At 66.1% G+C, this 20,672-nt stretch overlaps 7 protein-coding genes across 7 annotated transcripts; 3 read left to right on the top strand and 4 right to left on the bottom strand.

Moving 5' to 3' along the window:
• Positions 1-1,305: 1,305 nt before the first annotated feature.
• On the bottom strand, positions 1,306-1,984 carry EMIHUDRAFT_104634 (hypothetical protein; the record flags this gene model as incomplete). Its single annotated transcript, XM_005763940.1, has 2 exons — positions 1,306-1,399; positions 1,497-1,984. The coding sequence occupies 2 exons, from the start codon at positions 1,982-1,984 to the stop codon at positions 1,306-1,308; spliced, it is 582 nt and encodes a 193-aa protein (XP_005763997.1).
• Positions 1,985-3,951: 1,967 nt separating this feature from the next.
• On the bottom strand, positions 3,952-4,692 carry EMIHUDRAFT_437558 (hypothetical protein; the record flags this gene model as incomplete). The annotated part of the gene is made up of 1 exon (XM_005763941.1): positions 3,952-4,692. The coding sequence occupies one exon, from the start codon at positions 4,687-4,689 to the stop codon at positions 4,246-4,248; it is 444 nt and encodes a 147-aa protein (XP_005763998.1). The 3' UTR covers positions 3,952-4,245.
• Positions 4,693-4,867: 175 nt separating this feature from the next.
• On the bottom strand, positions 4,868-5,941 carry EMIHUDRAFT_214397 (hypothetical protein; the record flags this gene model as incomplete). Its single annotated transcript, XM_005763942.1, has 3 exons — positions 4,868-4,883; positions 5,025-5,152; positions 5,237-5,941. The coding sequence occupies 3 exons, from the start codon at positions 5,939-5,941 to the stop codon at positions 4,868-4,870; spliced, it is 849 nt and encodes a 282-aa protein (XP_005763999.1).
• A 938-nt stretch (positions 5,942-6,879) lies between these two features.
• On the top strand, positions 6,880-8,513 carry EMIHUDRAFT_214399 (hypothetical protein; the record flags this gene model as incomplete). Its single annotated transcript, XM_005763943.1, has 2 exons — positions 6,880-7,203; positions 7,887-8,513. 2 exons carry the CDS (start codon positions 6,880-6,882, stop codon positions 8,511-8,513), a joined length of 951 nt encoding a protein of 316 aa, XP_005764000.1.
• A 4,461-nt stretch (positions 8,514-12,974) lies between these two features.
• EMIHUDRAFT_67329 (hypothetical protein) lies at positions 12,975-14,879 on the top strand (the record flags this gene model as incomplete). Its single annotated transcript, XM_005763944.1, has 4 exons — positions 12,975-13,139; positions 13,209-13,667; positions 14,262-14,360; positions 14,589-14,879. Coding segments are annotated over 4 exons (1,014 nt in total), but the record flags the coding sequence as incomplete, so codon positions are not given.
• Positions 14,880-16,723: 1,844 nt separating this feature from the next.
• On the bottom strand, positions 16,724-17,791 carry EMIHUDRAFT_465008 (hypothetical protein; the record flags this gene model as incomplete). The annotated part of the gene is made up of 1 exon (XM_005763945.1): positions 16,724-17,791. The coding sequence occupies one exon, from the start codon at positions 17,789-17,791 to the stop codon at positions 16,751-16,753; it is 1,041 nt and encodes a 346-aa protein (XP_005764002.1). The 3' UTR covers positions 16,724-16,750.
• A 56-nt stretch (positions 17,792-17,847) lies between these two features.
• EMIHUDRAFT_214404 (hypothetical protein) lies at positions 17,848-20,470 on the top strand (the record flags this gene model as incomplete). Its single annotated transcript, XM_005763946.1, has 8 exons — positions 17,848-17,928; positions 18,184-18,636; positions 18,846-18,910; positions 19,139-19,279; positions 19,677-19,813; positions 19,950-20,016; positions 20,158-20,210; positions 20,457-20,470. 8 exons carry the CDS (start codon positions 17,848-17,850, stop codon positions 20,468-20,470), a joined length of 1,011 nt encoding a protein of 336 aa, XP_005764003.1.
• Between the last annotated feature and the right edge of the window lie 202 nt (positions 20,471-20,672).

The following is a 20,672-nucleotide window of genomic DNA, read 5'->3' on the forward strand; positions in this document are numbered from 1 at the left end:
CGAGCGTATAGAAGCGTTCTCGAACTCGTCGTGCAAACCCGCACAGCAGCGCTGGCAGGCGCGATGAGCGTCGTGCCACCTGACCCGATACGGGTCGCAGGCGTCGTACCGAGCGCGTCGAGACCGTGTCCTGATGTGATCTGCACGGGTAAATCACGTCGGCGTCAAAGGAGCGACGTGCGACCTGTCAGAGCTTGATCTCCGATCGCAGCTGCCTCTGCGCGTCCTGTGGATGTACCTTTGTTGCGCGCCGGAAACGACTCGACGCCGCTGAGATCGGAGATCAAGCTCTGACAGGTCGCACGTCGCTCCTTTGACGCCGACGTGATTTACCCGTGCAGATCACATCAGGACACGGTCTCGACGCGCTCGGTACGACGCCTGCGACCCGTATCGGGTCAGGTGGCACGACGCTCATCGCGCCTGCCAGCGCTGCCGTGCAGGTTGCCACGACGAGGTCGAGAACGCTTCTATACGCTCGCCGAGCCTTCCTTTCCATCCCATTAGGCAGCCTGGGAACGGTGGCGATCAGAGGCAAAGCCTACGAGGGGTGGTGGAACCACATGTCACGGCTACTGCCGGCTCGACCCCACGATAGCCTCCGGAGGCTGACTTTGCGGCACCATCATCGGACGATGTCGACGAGTTGGGTCGCTCTCGCGGTAGCCAGATGACCTCTCATACTAGGAGCATCGGCCATGGCCGCAGGGAGCGCGGGGGAGGGCGCTGGAAGCAACACGGAGCTCCGTTGGAGACGTTTTCAAGATTAGCGTGTCAGAGTGAAATGGCACTAGCCCGATCGGTCCGCTCTCCCGCTCAACTCGCTTCGCTCTGCAATAAACACGTGTACAACTATCAGAAACACTGCTAAAAAAGCATGCGCGGCGCGGGCGGATGACTAGGGGAGAGAATGCGGAGAGACTAGCTCGCAGGTAGATGTGCTCAGCCAAGGGTAAGGGATGAGGGGAATGTGTGTCAGTGTGAGGGGTGCACCAACCGCAGAGCGTCGTGTTTTGCCTTTGAAAACTGAACAGTTTTTTTTGCTAAAAAAGCATGTAACACAGGTGTCGAGTGGGCGCAGTGTCTCCTGTCCCATCTCCTAGGAGGTTCGTTTTATTTATTTATTTATTCGCAATGCCTCTGGCCACACCGTATTTTGCGTATCGGAAGTCCTCTGTGACAGAGCACAGAGGACGATACGGCACAGAGGGGACGATACGGCGGCCGTATAGTCCCTGTATAGTCCTCTGTCACAGAGGACTATACCGTGGCCAGAGCTCTGTCCCGTCTAGAGCCGTACCACCGTCACTCGAGAAAGCGCTCCACGGCTGTTGCTGCGTCGGCGCGCAGTTTGCAGCTCGGCCCCTCGCCGCTCTCGTCTTTCCCCAGAATCTTATACCTGCCACACGTCACCAGGTGGAGTGAGGCGATGTGGGCTGTGGGGCGAGAGTCGGGGGTCGCACGGGTCGGTTGGGTGCAGCGAGGAGGGGCGCCACCGATTCTCCGCCACGAGACGGTAGACGCCGTCGCGCACGGGCGCCGGCACGGACACGAGGCTGCTCGCGAGCACGTTGAGCGCCGGTCTCTGCAGTACCTGACCCACGCGGAGGGCAGCGGACGACTGCGTGTAGAACGAGCCGTCCCTGTCGATCACCACGAAGGTGGAGAGATCGTCTGCGGACCGGCCGCACGACTGCAGCAGCTCGCGACCACGCGACGACTGCAGCGAAGCGAAGCAGAAGAGCCCGCCTGGGTCGTTGTCAAGCACGAACGTGACCCAGCGGTTGCAAAAGTTGCACACCCCATCGAAGAGGATGATGCCAGCGCGGCCGTCGGGCACCGTACCCGGCGGTACAACGCCCGAGAGAGGCCCGCTCACCGCGCCTCGCAGCGGCTGATGGCGCATCGCAACCACGCGCCTCGAGGCGAGAGGCGGGCCCACGCGCAGCGCAGCGGCACTGGAGAGAAGGAGCGAGGCGAGCATTCTTGGTGTACCTCTGTTAGTGCCAGAGCGAGCGAGCGAGCGAGCAGCTGTGTGTCGCTTCTTGTAAAATTCTTGGGATAAAGTTGAGAGAGATTTTTAAAGACCAACAAGAAATCACGACGCGTAAAATTGACGCACTGAAGATGGGACCCTGAAAATCCCTGTGTGGTGGCGGCGTGCCGTCCTCCCATCCCTGCGTCATGGGGGGTAAACCCTGCCCAGCCCAGCCTCCGTGTCGCGATGCGCTCCCCACTCCCGTTCCCCAGTGTCCCTGATCGTCCTTCCAAGTACTTGAAAATATCTTTTCCGCGAATCGTTTCATTCCCGGCAAAGGCAACTTTGCGCTCGTCCAATGGCGGCAGCAACGGCGATAGCTCGCGTGTGATCTCTCGCACCGCATGGCGGCCGACAGGGTCGAGGGCGGGGCGCACACGCTCCCACCAATCGCGGAGGCCTCGGTCAGCAGTGAGGCGAGCGGCGACACGCAGCAGAAGCAGCAAATCCTGAGCAGCATCTCTGCTGCCCTCTCCGCCGCGGACACCGAGAGGGTGGTGGCTGGCCTGATGCAAGCGGATAGGGTGCGCCGCCCACCCCTGCCTGCCACTTGCCTCCTGCTGTGGCCCCGCGCCTCGCTCTCACTCGCGCCTCGCTCCCGCTCGCGTACCGGCTCAGCATTCGGTTCCTCTGCCTCTGGCGCTCGAATTGCAAGTGGAGGCTCGGGTGCAGTAGATGCTGAGTGCAGTTTCGTGTAGCAGCTTACGCTGCAAGTCGCGCGAGCCTTCCGCATCTCACTCTCTTCAGAGACGGCACGCGAATGCTCCCGAGACCTTCGCAGAGCCTTCCGGGACCCTTCTGAGACACAGCGCAGTATACTAGTCAGGGAGAGGCAAGCGCATGGGATGCCCGCCCCCAAATGACCCAGGACCCATAATTTCTCTCATGTAGGATCTCGTCTTCCTCGCAGACCTCGCCCTCTCACTCCCCGTGCCCGCTGGCTGGAGGCTCGTGCGTGGTGCTGCCGCTGGCTGCGGCGCTGGCGGCTCGGCCTACTGGAACCACGAGCTACTGCACGTCTCGCAGTACACCCACCCCGTGCGTCGTTGTAGATGCTCGCGGCGTCTCCCACACGATCCCTCTGGCGGCGTCTCCCACTGTCCTGCTGCGGTACAATGCCGAATCGCAGCGAGCGCATGCCCGCGCCGTGCCCTCATGGCCATTCATGCTCCCTGCCGCTCTTGCAGGTCGACTCGTTCATCCATGCCGCCATCAAGCGGGTGCGGCTTGGCTCGGCGCGCATCTGCGAGAAGGCGGCGCGCAAGCTCCAGGCCCTCTTCGCCGAGCACGCCGTGCGAGGCGCCGCCTTGTACCGCCTACGGCTAGCGGAGCGGGCGGAGCGCCTGAGCCTCGCCCGACCGGCACGCGCTGCCAGCCCAGTCGGCAGCATCGATCCCCCTTCGCTGGACGCCGCCTCCGCGGAGCAAGGAGGGGCGCCGACCGCCCCGTACGCGAGCCACCGCTGGTCGGTGTTCCCAGGGTCCGCACACGATCTGGTACTGGGCGAGAGTGAGGAATGATAGAGCGACACTGGATCACGGAGACTTGGAGCGCGACGCAGCGGGCGCACAGCCACAGGGTCTTCTCGCTCGCCCATCAATTGTCAGATGTCGCTCGACCTCGAGAGACGAGAGCCTCTATGACTCTATGGATTGTGCACGGTGTGACTGTGGGGGTGTGGGGGGCCGCAGCCCGCACCGCGCACCCACACCTCCACGCTCCACGTCCAGGGTCCAGGCTCCAGCACGCAGCACCTCCGGCTCCGCACCGGACCCCGGTCGCGGTCCCCGCTCTAGGACGTCCACCCGAGACAATAAGCATCAGAGAGAGCGAGTCATCACCCACACTACTACGTGTACTGGGGCTGGATGGCGGGTGCTGACTGCTGACACCGCTGTAGGATTCCACTATCGTGTATATGGCCACGGCCGCGCGCCGCCGCCGGCGGCGCGGCGGCCGGCGCGCGCGCGGGACGTCCCCGGGCTCTGCGGATTTGTGTCAACAAAAACTCTCCTTGAGTGCACCACCAGGCCCTGGAAGAAGAGAGCGGGGCATCCCGGGGCATGACAGAGCACGAAGCATGCGACGAGATCAGTGCTGGGTCTGCAGAGGCTACTACGTGAGCATCAGTCGGGGAGGGAGCACCGCCATGGCTTACTACACGACGGCCTCGGGGGACAGGAGCACCGCCAGGGCTGATGCACGACTCAGCCGAGCGACCCCGAGCCGCCGTCGGCGGCCTTGGCGACGGCCACAGCGCGTGCGCGCTGCGGGTCCGCTGCTTCCGGGAGCTCGCACTCCTCTGCGCCACACGCCTCGCAGAATGCAATGACTTCTTTGGTCGTCAGCTGGAGCATGTCTTCGGCCGCGTCGCAATGCCCGGTGGCCAGGCAACGATCGACGCACCACGAGTGCGGGGAAGACTCCATCAGCTTGAGGTCGCGCTGGACAACCCGTAGCTCTGAAGCCGCTGCGCCCACCTGCACCTGGCGCTCAAGGCCGCTCGCGCCCGAGCGCCAGCCTTGGTGAGTGCGGTAGAAGCGGGAAAGGTCGGTGGCGGAGAGGTCGGCGACGACTGGCCCAGTGCGCAGTGCTATGACGGGGCGATTCGAAGGCAGATGGCAGATGGCAGATGGCAGGAGGATGGCCATCAACATGGCCGGAGATGGACTGCGCCGGGTCTTTTTCTCGATTTTTCCGAAACCGACGAAAAGTGCTCCGCAGCAGCCTCGCTGAGCCAGAACATCGGCCCGCGAAGGTGGGGTGCTAGTATGAGCCCGATCCGTCGCAGAGTTCTTGCTACAAGCGCTTGCGCTTCGCCTTCGGCGGTTAGTGGTGCACTAACCTCCGCGAAACCCACCGGGTCGCTTCTCATCGCAAACCCTCACGAGCAGAGAGGTCCTCCTACGGGAATGTACGTAAGCCGAGCCGTGTATACGGAAAAGAACTTTTCCGCTGTACAGAAAAAAATGGCGCGGTGCACTACCTGTCGTTCGGTTCGGCGCCCTTGGAGGTGCTCTTCCACCACGCGGGCACCTCGGCCTCGCCTGACCACGTCTTGCCCAGTGCGCCGCGGAACACGTCTGTGTTGAGCTTTTGCTGCGCGATGAGGGCCTGCAGTCGCCGCGAGACGGAGGGTCTCTCATGTCAACGCGGCGCGAGTGCGAGCGAGTGCTGATGGGCAGTAGAGTGAGACACGTGCATGAGGGTGGCACTCGGCATTCTCGCTGCTAAGATTCGCGCCGGGTCTCCGACGCTCGCAGGGAGCTGCAGGCCGGCGCCGGCGAGGAGGCCGAACACGGCACCGGCCCCCTTGGTGTTGCCCTCGAAGCGGTCGACAGGCGGCGAGATGGACTCGTAGACGACCTTGCCGTCTGGGTTCCACGTGATGGACGTCACGTGAATCGGCGTCTCTATCCGCTTGTTTGAGGGCGGCAGGGTGAGAGGCCCAATCTTGATGGACCCCGTCATCGTCGCCGTCCACCGCTCGAAGAAGAAGACTCGGTACGGGTTCTGCGGGTCCACGGTGAGGCCGAATATGCCACGGTCGATGTCGGGGTACGCGCCGAGCAGGTTGAAGCTCTTCTGCGTCTCGGCCACGTCCCTCCGGCTGATAGGGCCAACGATCGAGCCGCGGAAGACGTAGTCGTCTGCATAGTAGGTTTCCGGCGCAGGGAGGTATTCGCCGCGATCGCTGGCAGCGCTCGCGGTCGCGGCGACGTACTCCTGCGTCTTGCTGAGCACGTCGAACGGCGGCGGCGCACCGCCAAACTTGAGGAAGTCCATCCAGTGCGACTCGGCGCTCACGACGGCCGCGCAACGCGGCGAACGCGCGAGCGGCGCAGCGGCGAGGAAGCCGCTGGCGTGCAAAGGCGAGAGAAGGAAGAGCGCACAGCCGGACATCAGTTGCCGTGACTTACCGGTATGGCGACACAACGCGAGATGCGGCGGCAGGATTCGGTACTTCACAAGTATCATTCCATGAAAGATCATACCCCAGGGCTATACCCTGATACCCTCTTGAGAGGACCCGCATTGGGCCCCTAGAGGATAGGTTGATACCCTGGTGGGTTACCCTTCACACCGGACACGACCCCCCTCTTCACACCTCTTCGCGCGCTGCGCGCGCGCCAAGACAGACAACCAACGCGCTCGAGTGAGCGTCGCGCAGGAGGGAGGCGAGCGCACCACTAAGCAATGCGCTGGGCGAGGAGGGCGCTAATGGCGGCCGTCGTCGCGTTTGACGGGCCCGCGGCCGCAGCCGGTGCGGCTGCAGCCGCGGGAGGGGCCGCGGCCTGCACGGCTGCGGCCTGGGCCGGCGCCGCGGGGGGCGCGGGGTTAGGCGCCGTGGCGGGCTCCGCTGCGGACTCGGTGTCCCCCGCCGCCGCCCCCATCGCCTGCGCCGATGCGAGCTGCTGGCGCGCAAACTCCTCGCGGGAGGGAAATCGTTCTCGAAGTCAACATGGCACCGGCAAACATCCGGTGAATTCCGAAACAGCTGGCTTTGCCGAAACGAGGAGGCGTGCATTGCGCGCGCAACAGCTGGTGGGCGTGGCGCGCGGGTACGGCGGAAGCGCAAAGAGTTTGAATGATACCGGGGCGGACCACCGTGAAGAGAGAGTCTCTCTCTCTCTCTCTCGACTCTCCACCGCTGCACCGTGCGTGCGGGAGGGCTCGGTCGGTGTGTGTGAATTGTCGCTTCGCTGCGCGGCCGCCGATGATACCTTGATACCCAGCCGAGATACGTCCCCACAGAGGCCTAGAGCATACCTTGATACCCCCTCGAGAAGCATGCATGATACCATACCAAGCTGAAGTACCGAATCCAGAGTACCCCGCCGATGGCTGTGCGTGTTGAGCACGCATCACAGCACGATTGCGCAGAGTGCCTCGACCTCCTCGCCGCGCCGTCGCTGGTCCGGGCCGCGCTCAAGGCGGCTCGGGCCGCAGACGCTGCCGCCGCTTCGGCTGCGACCGGCGAGCTCTGCAGGCTCGCCTCGCTCGAGCCTCACGCCAGGCGGCCGTGTGGCGCCGTCTCGCTCTCCACCTGCCTCGTGCTGGCCGCTGAGGTCGCCCTCCTGGGAGGCGAGCGGGCTGCGACTGGAGTGCGGCGCGTCCGCTCGCGCGCGCAGGCTGCCTGCTTCATCGCGCAGTCGCGCCGCTGGGTTGCTGCGCGCGAGGCGGAAGCAGCAGCAACAGAGGCAAAGGCGGCGGAGACAGCAAGCGCCGCCGCCAGCGCTGAGATCGCCAGCGCCGAGACGGTGGCTGCCGCAGCGGCGGAGGCGGCGCCGTTCGACCGCCCGGATTACGTCGCGTTCGACACGCAGCAGTACGACTTTCAACAACTCGTGACCGACATCTTTGGAGAGGAGCAGGGCAAGCGTGGAGACGGAGGTGGAGGCGGCGGCGAGGGAGGCCGAGGAGGAGGCCAAGTTGGCGGCGGCGGCAGTGCTGGCGGTGGCGGCGGCGGCGGCAGTGCTGGCGGTGGCGGCGGCGGCGGCGGCGGCGACAGTGCTGGCGGTGGCGGCGGTGCTGGCGGCGGCGGTGCTGGCGGCGGCGGCGGCGGCGGCGGCGGCGGCGGCTTTGGTTGGGACGACGACATCGACGGGCCCCTCGCACGGCTGCACTTGGGCGAGGTTGGGGCTTCGGAGCCTTGCGTCGAGCGTCGCACTCTCGACTGTGAGCGGCTCCTCCTCCCGTTTAGGTTGGGGCGGCGGAGCGGGGCTATTTGCGTGACTTTGGCGGCGGCGGCGGCGGCGGCGGCGGCTGCGAAGGCGGAGAGGGCGGAGGCGGAGGCGGCAGTGGAGGTGGCGTTGCGCGCTTTGAGTACTCCCACGCGCTCGACGAGGCGACCCGGTACGGCTGCGGGTCGCTGAATCGCATCTTCAAGCGCTCGCCGCGGCGCGGCGAGTTCCTCGCCGCATATGACGCGTTTGTCGCGGAGGTCGTGGCGCCGTCGCTCGGCTGCGGCGAGGGGCTCGTCTACCAGGCCGAGCCCGTGTTTCGCGTCTTTTTGCCCTACCACCTCGCCGTCGGCCCGCGCCACACGGACGCGTCATACCACGAGCAGCCGAACGAGATCAACTGCTGGGTGCCGCTGACCGCCGTGTCGGGCACAAACTCGCTGCAGGTGGAGTCGTCTCCAGGGGCGGGCGATTTTGAGCCGGTCGAATGCCGCTACGGCGAGCTCTTTCGCTTCCGCGGCAACGCTTGCGAGCACTTCTCCTGCCTCAACGTCAGCGACGCCACGCGGGTCTCCTTTGACTTTCGCGTCATTCGGCCGCAGGAGCTGCGGCTCCGGCCGGTGGCCTCAGCGAGCAGCGACGCGCACGCGCGGGGGCGCAGCGACTACTTCACCATCGGGCGGTACTACCGCGTGGTGGGCGACGCCCCGCGGCGGGGAGGCCGCGGCGTGCGCGGTGCTAGCCCGGGCGAGAGCGCCGAGAAGAAGGAACTCCGAGAAGAAACGACATGACCGCCGCCTTTATTTTTTGGCGGCATCTAAGGAAGCCGTCGTCTGCGCCTTGTCTGTCGTGTTTCTCGATGTGCTTGTGCGTCTTGGGTCCGGGGTTGTGTTTTTGTGTGAATCGTAAGAAAGAAAGAAATAAGAACTCCGCCGGACTAAATAAAAATTTAAACAAAACAACTCCCTCTCACAGCAGACAGGCTCGACACAGGTGCGAACTGGCGTGTGCTAGCACTAAGAGCGAAATAAGAAAACAAACAAAAAAGAAAACAGAACCCAAATGTCTTGAGCGACTGCAAGCCCGCGCTACAGCAAATCGAGGCGGCGTACCGAAGAGGCTCTCTCGAGGGGCTCAGGGAGTGGGATCGAGGAGGGGCATTAGAGGGGATATGCAGATATCGCGCCCAGCTTGAATCCGTCACGTTCCTGTGGGTACCGAGCCACGCGGGGTGCGCTAGCAACGCCTACGCCGACGCCGCGGCGACTGCATACATGGGGGCCAGCGAGATTGAGGATGCCACCTCCGTCATCCGAGGAGCAGTGAGGACACGCCCGTGCCTATACACGGACCGCCGGAGGACGGCAGGCGGAGAGTGGAGGGGAGACGTACTGGACCGGAGGACCTATTACGCCACACGCGGCCACACGAACGAGTGGGTGCGAGGACGGCTCGGCGAGGGGCTCACGGCGGGATCACACACGGCGGGGGTGCCTGGGCCGCTGTGGAGCGATGTGGTCAGGGGAACGACGAGACACAAATGGGACAAGCGTCAGCGGATCAAGGATCAGCACGGCGAGCGTGAGATACAATTCGCCGACGTGGATGATCACAACGTGGTGACAAAGACCGTCATGGGAGCGCGGGTGCGGCAGCAGGCGGGGGTGCCACACGGAGCGCACCACGAGAGGATCATGCGGGGAGAGGCGGGGAGAGAGACCCCGGGCGCCGCCACGAGGAGCGAACTCAGGGGCTGCCTCGTATGTAAGGCCGCGAGGGACGCGGCGAGGAGGGCGGCACTAAAGCGGGACCCGCTGTGCCCGATCGTGCGGAAAGCCGCGCAGCAATGGACCGAGGAAGATGAGAACCCGCCTAGAGCGACAATGGCGCACTTGCTTAGCGGCGCCTGCCCGGGGAATAGGGAGCAGGCCAGATGGTTCCTCAGAGTAGCGCGAGCGCAGACGGGGACGGCGATCAGCAAAGTAGCGCAGGCGGCACCCGACTCCAAGGATACGCTGAAGACGCTGAGAATAGCGCATGTCGCTGCGCTGAAGGGCTCACGCTATAGGGTGCTGGATGAGGACGGGTACGATGCACTAGCACCAGCCGTCGGGGGGGTGTTGCCAGCACTGGTAGATGATCTCCCGGAGAAGAGTCGGAGGGACCTTGGCGCCGGGGTCGCGAGGAACCTGCAAGTCGTGGCCGAGGCGGCGACGGGAGCGGTGCAGAGGTGGATCCAGCTCAATGATGAGGCTACGGCACGCATAATGAAGAGAGAGGAACACATCGAGTGGCTGAGGAAGCTCTTCGCTGGGTGGAAGGAGGCCCGGCCAGCCTTGAGGGAGTCGCGGAGGAGGAGGAGGGATAATGGAGGTAACGTGGGAACAGGCCAACAGCCAGTGGGACGAACGAGGGCCGCGACGGCGGCTCAAGCGGGAGGGAGCGGAGACGGTGGGCAGAGAGCGAAGTGGGTGAGACTGATGATGCTCCTTCGACTTAGGGAGCGGTTCAGATGCTGGGCGGGCTTCAGGCTGGTGCTCACGCGAACAGGAATCGACGCGATGTGCAAAGCATACAAGAAGGGGAGAGGGAAGAGGAGAGACGCCGGTGAGGACGAAGCAGAAACTAGCGCAGACGAGAGCAGGGCAGACCCGGGGACTGGGGAGCCGGAGCAGACGGCATCGGCCGCCGAGGGAACGTTGGGAAGAGGCACGAGGAGGGCGGCGACTTCGACCGACTATGGAGGACCCGTCGCCAGACGACGCAGGGCAGAAGACGGTGAGGCGGAGCAGACGCGCAGGGCGAGACGAGGGAGGGAGCAGGACTTTGCGGAGATCAGCAGGAGGATGTACGAAGAGATTAGGAGCAGCAGGGACCCGAGGGACCATGTGGAAGACGGCTAGTGCTAGTCCCCCATCGGGAGGACGACCCCGGCTAGTCGCCGACCACACCCACAAAGAACCCTGCACAAAGATCGCAAGGGCGGGGGCCTGTTCCTTTTTACCCATCTCACAGTAGAGAGGTGTCCGTTTTTATTTATTTATTTAACCCAAATGGAGGGATGGGAGGACGGCACGCCGCCACCACACAGGGATTTTAAGGAGAGAGGTGTGGTGCTAGCCGTCGCCCATTTACCATTTTGCGTAGGTATGCGAGTATCGGGTTCGCGTCATCTTCCGCGTCTATCACCTCCCACGTGTTCGGCAGCTTTCGCCTTTCGCTTTCCTCCCCACACACATGCCCGCCCCAAAGGCTGTCCGATCTCCTCTTCGTCACAGGGCCCGATTCCGTTGGGTTAACAGAAATAAATAAATAAAACGGACATCCCAAGCTAGGGCTGGGTCGAGGACAGACACGTCCCCACCTTTTTTGCAGGATTTTGCAAAAGCGAGGGGGGAGGGCGCATCGCCGCGCGGAGAGGGCTGGGCACAGGGCACAGGGAATCTCTCTCGCATAGGATATGCACTCGGCGGCACGAGGGCAGGGCTGGGCGTCCTATTTGTGCTCCCCCCTGGACCCCTCGCTCTCTGGCACTATCCATCTGACCACTCATCTGCGGGGCTTGGCGAGCGGCCGCGCTGCGGGGCAGGGCTGGTGAGAATGGGCTCTGGCCACTCGCCCGTGCGGGTGTAACCGCGCATCAGTCGGACAGAGGCCTCGACCGCCCCTCGCGGCAAGCTCTCGAGCATCTCGAGCAGCTCGCCCGCCGCCATCGCCGCCTCGAACTGCTCCCTCATGCCGAGCGCGCCGCAGACCCTACGTACCGCCTCTTGCTGCACCTCGTCCGGTAAATCGGTGTCATAGCCAGACGAGTCGGCGGAGGAAGCCCGCTTCGCGCTTGGCGGGCGGCGAGTCCGGTGAGGGAGAGCGCGACTGGCGTGAGGGCCCGCCGCCGCGCGCAGAAAGCGCGTTTTTGTCGAGCCGGGGTCCAGATTGGGCGCGGCCGCTGGTTTGGCCCTTGCCGCGCTGCTGCCGCCCGCGCTTCCTGCCCGGGTTAACAGACAGCCGCAACGTTGGCAGGAATTCTTTTTCCGTGGCGGGGGTGGGCGGGTGTTGGCCTTTCCGAGGGTTTCCGGCAACCCAGAGGGAAACCAGAGGGTCCCCAGCACTTTGCGTTTCCGGAAGTTTCCAGGGAAACCAGAGGGTGTTTGGTGCTCCATTCTGTTTCTCTCGAGTTTCCCTCGGGAAACTCGCGAGTTTCCCTGAGTCTGAGAGCTGGTCTGGGGCAAAATCTGGGGCAAAATTGAGGAAATCGGCACGATACCCAGGTATTTTCCAGGTATACCGGGGTTTTCCAGGTATACCCGCAAAATACCCGGTATTTTGCCGATTTTGCCAAAACAGCCCCAGACACGGCTCAGAGCCCCCCCAAAATGACGAATTCCACGGAGTTTCCCCGGGGTTTCCCGAGGAAACTAGAGGGTGTTGTAGGTAGGGAAACGAGCAGGAAACACGGAAAGGAAACCAGGTAGGGTGCGAGAGGAAACCCTCGGAAAGGCCACGGCGGGTGCACGGAGCTAAGTGCCTCGCCACCCTCGCAGGAGTCGCTTAGGCCGCTGTAAAATTCTTTTTCCTTCCCTTTTATGGAGGCCATGGCGGCTGTCGCGGAGAAGAACAGGGCGAAGGGCGACCCGCCGGGCGACCCACTGGCGCCGGAGACGACCTGCACCGCCCTCGCAAGCACCGCACCGGAAGCCTCTGCGGCGGCCGAGCCCTCACCGCTCGACGAGGCGCTCTTCTCGCTGCGCAAGCCCAAGGACGCGGGAAAAGGGGCCATGTCCGGACTCTCTGCCTTTGCCAAAGGGGTGGCGGTCGGCGCAGTTGGGCTCGTGGCCGCACCTGTGGCGGGTGCGCGCGAGGGCGGAGTCAAGGGAGCTCTCGCCGGTGCCGGCCTCGGCGTCGCGGGCGCTGTGGTGCTGCCGGTCGCGGGAGCGGTGGTTGGGTGCGTGCAGCTGACGCGCGGCATTCTCGCCACGCCCGAGGCGATCGCCGAGCGCGGCAAGGGCAAGATTTGGGACGAGGACACGCGCACTTGGGTGGCGTACGACTTGCAGGCGCCGGAGTCCCTCGACGGACAAACGCACACACGCAATCTGCTCTGACGCCTGGGCTCGGCGACTCGTCTGCAGGCGGAGGCGCGAGAGATCCTCGCCGAGACGGAGGACGAGTGGTGCGAGCGGAACGGCGTCGGAGGCGCGGCCGGCGGAGGCAAGGAGGGCGGCAAGGGCGGCAAGGGCGGCGGCGGCAAGGCGGTCAAGGAGACCGAGCTGTACGATGCGCTCGGCGTGGCGCCCGACGCGACGCCGGCGGCCATCAAGAAGGCGTACTTCGTCAAGGCGCGGCAGTTGCACCCCGACAAGAACATCGGCGACGCGGGCGCGCACGCGGCGTTCCAGCGCGTGGGCGAGGCGTACCAGGTGCTGTCGGACGAGGTGTCTAGGAAGTGTCTAGGAAGTGTCTAGGAAGTGTCTACCTTGATGTACCAGGTGCTGTCGGACGAGGCGCTGCGTGCGAAGTACGACGACAAGGGGCGGCAGGGCCTCGAGGTCGAGCTGGTCGATTCGGCGGCCTTCTTCGCGGCCATGTTCGGCTCGGAGCCCTTCGAGTACCTCGTCGGCGAGCTCAAGCTGGCGGCCATGTTCTCTCTGCACGAGGCCGAGGCCCTCGACGAGCGGTGGGTCGCGTACAAGCAGAAGCGGCGCGAGGTGCTGTGCGCCGTCACACTGCGCGGGCTGCTGCAGCAGTTCGTCGCCGGCGACACGGCGGAGTTCGAGGCGGAGATGCACGACCACGCCGAGCGGCTCAAGCAGGCGCCGTTTGGCGAGGCGCTGCTGTGGACCGTCGGCTACGTGTACGAGCACAAGGGGCTGCAGGCGCTGGGTGGGATCGACGCGGCGCTCAACAGCCTCGACACAAAGGCGCACGGCGTCGCGCAGACGGTTCGGGTGGCGCAGGCGGCCAGCACGCATCCTCCCTTCCCCCGCAGCACGCATCCCTTCCCCCGCCCTCTCCCCTCACCCTCCCCCCAGCTACGAGGAGGCCGCCGACCGTACCTGACGGACCACGGCGCGCGGTGTCAGGTGGCCTTCAAGACGTACCGCGCCTTCCGCGACGAGCAAAAGGCGAGCACCACCGCCGCGCAGAAGGGCAAGGAGGCCAGGGAGGGCGCTGCGGCGGCGAGCAGACCGGCTGGAGGCGGCGGCGGCGGCGGCGGCGGCGGCGGCGGCGGCGGCGGCAGCGGCGGCAGCGGGGACGGCGAGGGCAGCGCCGGCGGCGGCGAAGGCGATGGGCCGCCGACCGAGTCGTTCTCCGCTTTTGCAGCCTCGTTCCTGCCGAAATCTGACGGGGGCGATAGCGGCGGCGGCGGCGGCGGCGGCGGCGGCGGCAGCAGCGGCGGAGGCGGCAGAGGCGGAGGCGGCGGTGCCGGAGGCGGAGGAGGCAATGGCCCTGCCTCTCCCGCCGATGCGGCAGCGGCGCCGGTAGGCGGCGAGATCGGGGGCGCCGCTGCGAGCGGCGCGGGTGGCGCGGAGCCGGCGGAGGCTGCCGAGCAGCCAGTCAGGCCCGACTTGCTCTTCCAGCGCGTCACGCTGCAGGGCCTGAGCGGGCGGCCGGAGCTTAATGGGCGGCGCGGTGTCGCTGTCGCGTTTCATTGCGAGACTGGCCGCTACACCGTCTCCCTAGACAATGCACCGCCCGTGGCCGAAGGGGAGACGGCCTCCGCCGCAACGGTCTCCGTGAGGCCATGCAATCTGTTGGCCGCGGCGGGCGGCGGCACGGCGGCGACCGGCGCGGCGGGAGGCGGCGGCGCGTCTACCACGGCCCCAGAAGGGGTGGGGCGGGGCAAGGAAGGTCCAGAGGAGGGGGAGAGGGCAGCCTACCTGATGATGGAGTCGATGTGGCGCGTCTCGCTGCTCGACATTGAGAGCACGCTGCGCAAGGTCTGCAACAAGGTGCTCGCCGACCAGGCGACAGAGCAGGGCGTGCGCCAGGCGCGCGCGCGTGCGCTGGTGACGCTGGGTCGCGTCTTCAAGGCGCACGGGTCGATCGAGTCGATGAAGCGGCTCGACGTACAGATGCACCTCGAGGGCGTGCAGGCGCGTATGCAGGAGGAGGCCGAGGCGGCCGCCGCCGCGGCCGCCGAGCGAGCAGCTGGCTGAGGGGGGGGGAGGGGGGGGGGGGGGGGGCGAGCGTGGCTGCGTGGAACAGGGAGGCGGGCGACTCTTATCTCTAGTATCTGGGGAGTGTTAAGTTCCTTTTTCTTGGCGGTGAGGACTCTCTCTCTCTCTCTCTCTCTCTCTCTCTCTCTCTCTCTCTCTCTCTCTCTCTCTCTCTCTCCTCTCTCTCCTCTCTCTGCTCTGACTCTCGCTCTCTCGCTCTCTCGACCTCCGGCCTCCGCTCTCTCGACGCTCGTCTCCCTCGCCGTGCTCCGTCGCTCGCTCGCTCGCTCGCTCGTCGCTCTCCGCTCTCGGCTCTCTCTCTCTCTCAACACAAGATTCTGTCCCCCACAGCCCCTCTTACCCCCCTTCACCTTCGCTTCGCTGCTTGGTGTTTCTGAACACGTCGGTCGGCCAAGAGAGCTGTGCCTGTGGGGTTTTGTGTGGCGGGTTGTGTGTCTGGGAGGGTGGAGGGAGGGAGAGTGGAGTGCTGGTCTGCTCACCCACGGCACTGGGCCTTGCACTTTGAATGCCGTGGGGCTCCTGCCCGTGTCCCGCGTCCCGGGCGTGGAGTCAGATGCGAGGGTCGCCCCCCCCTTGCCGCACCACACTTTGTGTGCGTGGAGACGTTTACCTTACCTTACCTTACCTGAACCTCTCTGTGGCTCTGGCAGCGGCTCTCTCTCTCGCGCGCGCGTCTCTCTGGGCCTCGCTGCCAGTGGAGTGCCTGTGCCTGTGCCTCACCTTCTCCCTCGCACCGTGACGCTCCCCCACACCGCTCCCCCAGAATCAGATCGAGAAGGCAGAAACGGAAGCTGAGCGAGGAATCCTGCCCGGAGGCTGAGTGCGTGGAAAGGGGACGGGCAGAATCAGATCGAGAAGGCAGAAACGGAAAAGGAGAGTGAGAATCAGAAGCGACGGACACGAATCCCTCTCGAGCCTCCGCATACAGAATCCTGTCTCGGGTGGCAGAATCGCTAGTGCAGAATCCTCAGGCCTGGACAGGGTTCTCCAAGACTGCTCTCCTCTTCTTTCTCCCCTTCTTGTATGCTTTGTACATCGCGTCGATTCCTTTTCGCGTGAGCACCAGCCTGAAGCCCGCCCAGCATCTGAACCGCTCCCTAAGTCGAAGGAGCATCATCAGTCTCACCCACTTTGCTCTCTGCCCACCGTCTCCGCTCCCTCCCGCTTGAGCCGCCGTCGCGGCCCTCGTTCGTCCCACTGGCTGTTGGCCTGTTCCCACGAGCCACGTTACCTCCATTATCCCTCCTCCTCCGCGACTCCCTCAAGGCTGGCCGGGCCTCCTTCCACCCAGCGAAGAGCTTCCTCAGCCACTCGATGTGTTCCTCTCTCTTCATTATGCGCGCCGTAGCCTCATCCGATTGAGCTGGATCCACCTCTGCACCGCTCCCGTCGCCGCCTCGGCCACGACTTGCAAGTTCCTCGTGACCCCGGCGCCAAGGTCCCTCCGACTCTTCTCCGGGAGATCATCTACCAGCGCCGGCAACACCCCCCCGACGGCTGGTGCTAGTGCATATCGTACCCGTCCTCATCCAGCACCCTATAGCGTGAGCCCTTCAGCGCAGCGACATGCGCTATTCTCAGCGTCTTCAGCGTATCCTTGGAGTCGGGTGCCGCCTGCGCTACTTTGCTGATCGCCGTCCCCGTCTGCGCTCGCGCTACTCCTGGACGGTGTGGGTCGTGTATGAAGGTCGTGTTGATATTTAAGATGCGGGGATTGGGCGGTGTGTGATGTGTGATGACTGATGTGTGATGTGTGTGTGTGTGTGAACGTTGCAGCCACCGCCCTTACACGTTGCAGCCACCGCCCTTCCGGGAAAAGTGAGTTAACGTAAAGTCGGCGTTTATAATGCTTATGCCCTGCGCCACAGACGGATCACCCCGTCGTCGCCTGCCGACGCGAGCAGGCCGTCCCCCCGCTCCGCCGGCGCCACAGCCACCGAGTTGACGTCGCCTCGGTGCGCGCCGGCGACCCGCGCCACCAGCCGCAGGCTGGCCGGCTTCGCCGAGCCGGGCTCCGGCAGCGTCGCCTCGATGGCGCAGACGGCGTCGTCGCCGCCGCCGGTGGCGATCATCCGCGCGCCGCCCTTCTCCCAATCGATGGCGTAGATTGGGCGCGAGTGCACCTCGGGAAGCGAGGCCACCTGGGCGTACGAATAGGGCGCCGGCGCCGGCGCCGCCGGCGCCGCCGCCGCCGCGGGCGCCGCATCGGCCGGCCCGCCCGCCCACAGGACGACGGAGCGGTCGTCGGAGCAAGAGACGATGTGCGCGCCGTCGGCCGAGAAGGCGAGGCCCCACACCGTCGACGCGTGTCCGAGCAGGGTGGCGGCGCACCGCCAGTCGTCGCCGTCCTGCGTGATGATCTTGAGCGAGTCGTCGTACGAGGCCGAGGCCAGCACATCGTCGGTCGGGTGCCACACGATGTCCTTGACGTCGGCGCCGTGCGAGTGCAGCACCGCCGCCACCTCATACGCCTCGTCCTCGGCCTCCCAGACCCAGACCGACTTGTCGCGCCCGCACGTCGCGACGAAGCTGCCCGACGGAGACCAGGCGACCGCCTTGACCTCGTTGTCGTGTCCCTCTAGCGAGGCGAGGCAGTCAAAGACGCCGTCCTCGCACCGCCAGATCATCGCGGTGCCGTCGAACGAGCACGAAGCGAGCAGGCTGCCGCACGGCGCCCACGAGACACGCCGGACCGTCCGCTGGTGGCCGTCGGTCAGGATGGCGACGCAGGCCCACGCGCGATCGCCATCCTCAGCCCACAGCCGGATGGCGCGGTCGGCGGCGCAGGAGGCGAGCGTGTGCCCCGACGGCGACCACGCGACGTGCCACACCCGAGGCTCGTCGTGGCCCTGCAGCGTGGCGACCTGCACGAGCTGCTGGGATGGCTCCATCGATGGCTCCATCGCTTAATACGGACTGTGGTGCGGGTTGTGTTTATTTTTTCTCCATGTCAACTGTGTTGAGGCGCGGGCGGGGGGTGGAGGGTGCGTATGAGGCGGAGATGATGGAGGCGCTCGCCGCGTGCGGGGTGCGGCGATTGAGCGCCTGCCTCTCTCTCCGGCTGCGCGCCTGACCGGTGCAGCCTCCGAGTCGGCGTCTAGCGCGCGCGATAAGGTTTTTGCTCGCCTTCCCTGGGACCCCGTGTTGCGTGACTGTCTCTGTGCGATTTCGGCCCCCTGGCACTTCATGACTCTTCCGCAAGCCAGCCCAAGGCGGCGTTGTGGCGCCCAACAACCTCATCGCTCCGACGCCCAGCATGCCTCGAGGTCAGCGACTGCTCCAGGGCACGTGGATCGGCGACCTGATCGACCTCATCCCGCCGCCGATCCTGGCCGGCATCGCGGTGTACCGAATCGCGATGACCATCCCCGCGCCCAAGTGGGTGGACGCGAAACGCAAGGAGTTTCAGCGCGACATGGGACAGTACCGCAAGGTAGCCTTCTTCCACTGCTGCCCGACCATCTTCATGCTGGTCGTCTGGCTGCTCGTCGTCTACAACTACTATGCCATCGTGCGCTGGTCCGACGCCTCGTGGCCGGTTGGCGTGATGGTTACGGGGTACGGCCTCATCGCGCTGCAGGTGGCGAGCTTCGACCGCGTGATGCGCACGCACCCGGGCGTGCTGCCGGAGGAGTGGCGCGTCGAGGCGCACCGGGGCCACGCGCCCTTCTACATCTGCCGCCGCACCGGCCGCAAGCTGCCTCCGCGCTGCTTCCACATCAAGTCGCTGGGCCAGGTGCCCCGTGTGTGTGCCGCGCAGCCCCCTCCTCCTCGCTCCTCGCCCCCCCGCCGCATCCGCGTGAAAGATCCGCCGTCCGCGGGGGCGCTAGAGCCTCCTTCCCCTGTCGCTCTGTCGCCTCCCCCTTTCTCGCCTCCCCTCGCGTCGCCGCCGCCCTCCCTCCCCGCCGCCTCCGACGCCCGGCGCGGTGGCTGCGTCCCTCGCAGGACGTGCTCTTCCTGGACCACTTCTGCTTCTGGCTCAACAAGCCAATCGGGCTGCGAAACCGAAAGTGCCACGACACCTCCGAGACATTTCTCCTCCCCCCGCCGCCCTCCCCTCCCACCACTGCCTCCACCGCCGCCTCTCCTCGCCGCCCTTCGAGCACTCTCCCTCCACCGCACCTGCCGTCGACACCTCCCGCCTCCACTGTGCTCGTACCGCCGCCGACTTCGGCGCGTCCACGACACGCCCTCTGGACACGTCCACTGACATGTCCACGACGCCTCCCCCCCCGCAGGTACTTTCTGCTCTTCCTCGGCTACTCCCTCCTCCTCACCGTCCTCGGCGTCCTCCTCGTCGCGTCCCTGCTGCACGGCGTCTACTTCAACCCGCACACCACCCTCCGGATGCTCCTCCCCTTTGCTCCAGTCACGCACCCGTCGGCGCGTCCTCCCGCTTCCGCCCTCGACCCGCCGCCGCCGCTGCCCGCTCGCACCGCCCGCCCAAGCCTCACCGCTCCCCTTCCCCCGCCCCCCCCCCGTCCCCCCCCTAGTATCATACCCCCCCTCGGGCGAGACCCGCACAGCGACACGCCCGCGCCACGTCCACCGACAATCACGCCGACACGTCCACGACACGTCCCGCAGGCGCCCCTCGTCGGCCCCGAGGAGCGGACCGACGCCGCCGTCGCCGCGGCGGCCGCCGCCGCAGCAGCCATGGCCAACGCCACGGGAGGCCAGAGCTCAGAGGTGTTTGGCGGAGCCGCCGCCGCCGCCGCCGCCGCCGCCGCCGCCGGCGCCCTCCCGCTCGGAGCGTCGGGCGCCGTCTGGCCGCAGCGGCGTCATGTACGGGTGCGTGGATCTCTTGCTCCTAGGCGCCGACCCGCTCGACCCGCTCGGCGGACTCCGCTCGGCGTTCCGCCGGGCAACGTTTCTGCTGGTGGCAGACTTAGTCGCCCTCGTCTTCCTTGGCGGTGCGCCGGGCAGCCACTTCCGAGACGCTCCCCGACGTCCCCCCCGACGTTTCCCCCGACGTCCCCCTGACGTTGCCCCCGACGCTTCCCCCGACGTTGTCCCCCGCTCACCCCACCTCACCTCGCGCCTCCTCAGGCTTTGCAGTCTCGGCGTGGGCGATGGCCTTCAAAGGCCGTGTCTCGCTCAACCCGAACGATGCGACGTGCGAGGACACTTCCGAGACACCTCCGAGACACCTCCGAGACACCTCCGAGACACTTCCGAGACACCTCCGAGACGACCTCCTGCCCCTGCCACTACCACCAGCTTCCGGCGGCGCACTGACGTGTCCCTGCGCACGCAGGTATGATGTCGGCGCGAGGCTGAACTTGCAGCAGATCTTCGGCAAGCCGCTCGGTCCGCGCTGCCTGCTGCCGCTGCCGCCGCGCAGCCTCGACACCGACGGCCTTACTTTCCCGCTCAACAAGCGGTGCGTTGCCCTCCCCTCGCCCTCACTGCCCAGCCCTGCCCTGCCCCCCACCGCGTTGCCACCGCGTTGCCACCGCCTCGCCACCGCCTCGCCACCGCCTCGCCACCGCGTCGCCACCTCTCCGCCTAGGTATGAGCAGCCGGATGTCGTGCCGCAGCCCGCGCCCTCTGGAGGGGCCGACTTTTGATGGTCGGAGGCGGTGTGGTGCGGGGCGGTGTGGTGCGGGGCGGTGTGGTGCGGGGCGGTGTGCGCGGTGTGCGGCGGCGAGCAAGCGTGAGCTGTGCCCCGACGTGTCGGCGCCGCGCCCACCCCTCTCTCACCATGCTGCCGCTCGTGCCGCTGCGCAGCGTGCGAGCGAGCGGCAGCGGCTGAGGCCCTGCTCCGGTGCA

Source organism: Emiliania huxleyi, assembly GCF_000372725.1.
Source record: "Emiliania huxleyi CCMP1516 unplaced genomic scaffold EMIHUscaffold_61, whole genome shotgun sequence".
Classification (NCBI taxonomy): domain Eukaryota; phylum Haptophyta; order Isochrysidales; family Noelaerhabdaceae; genus Emiliania; species Emiliania huxleyi.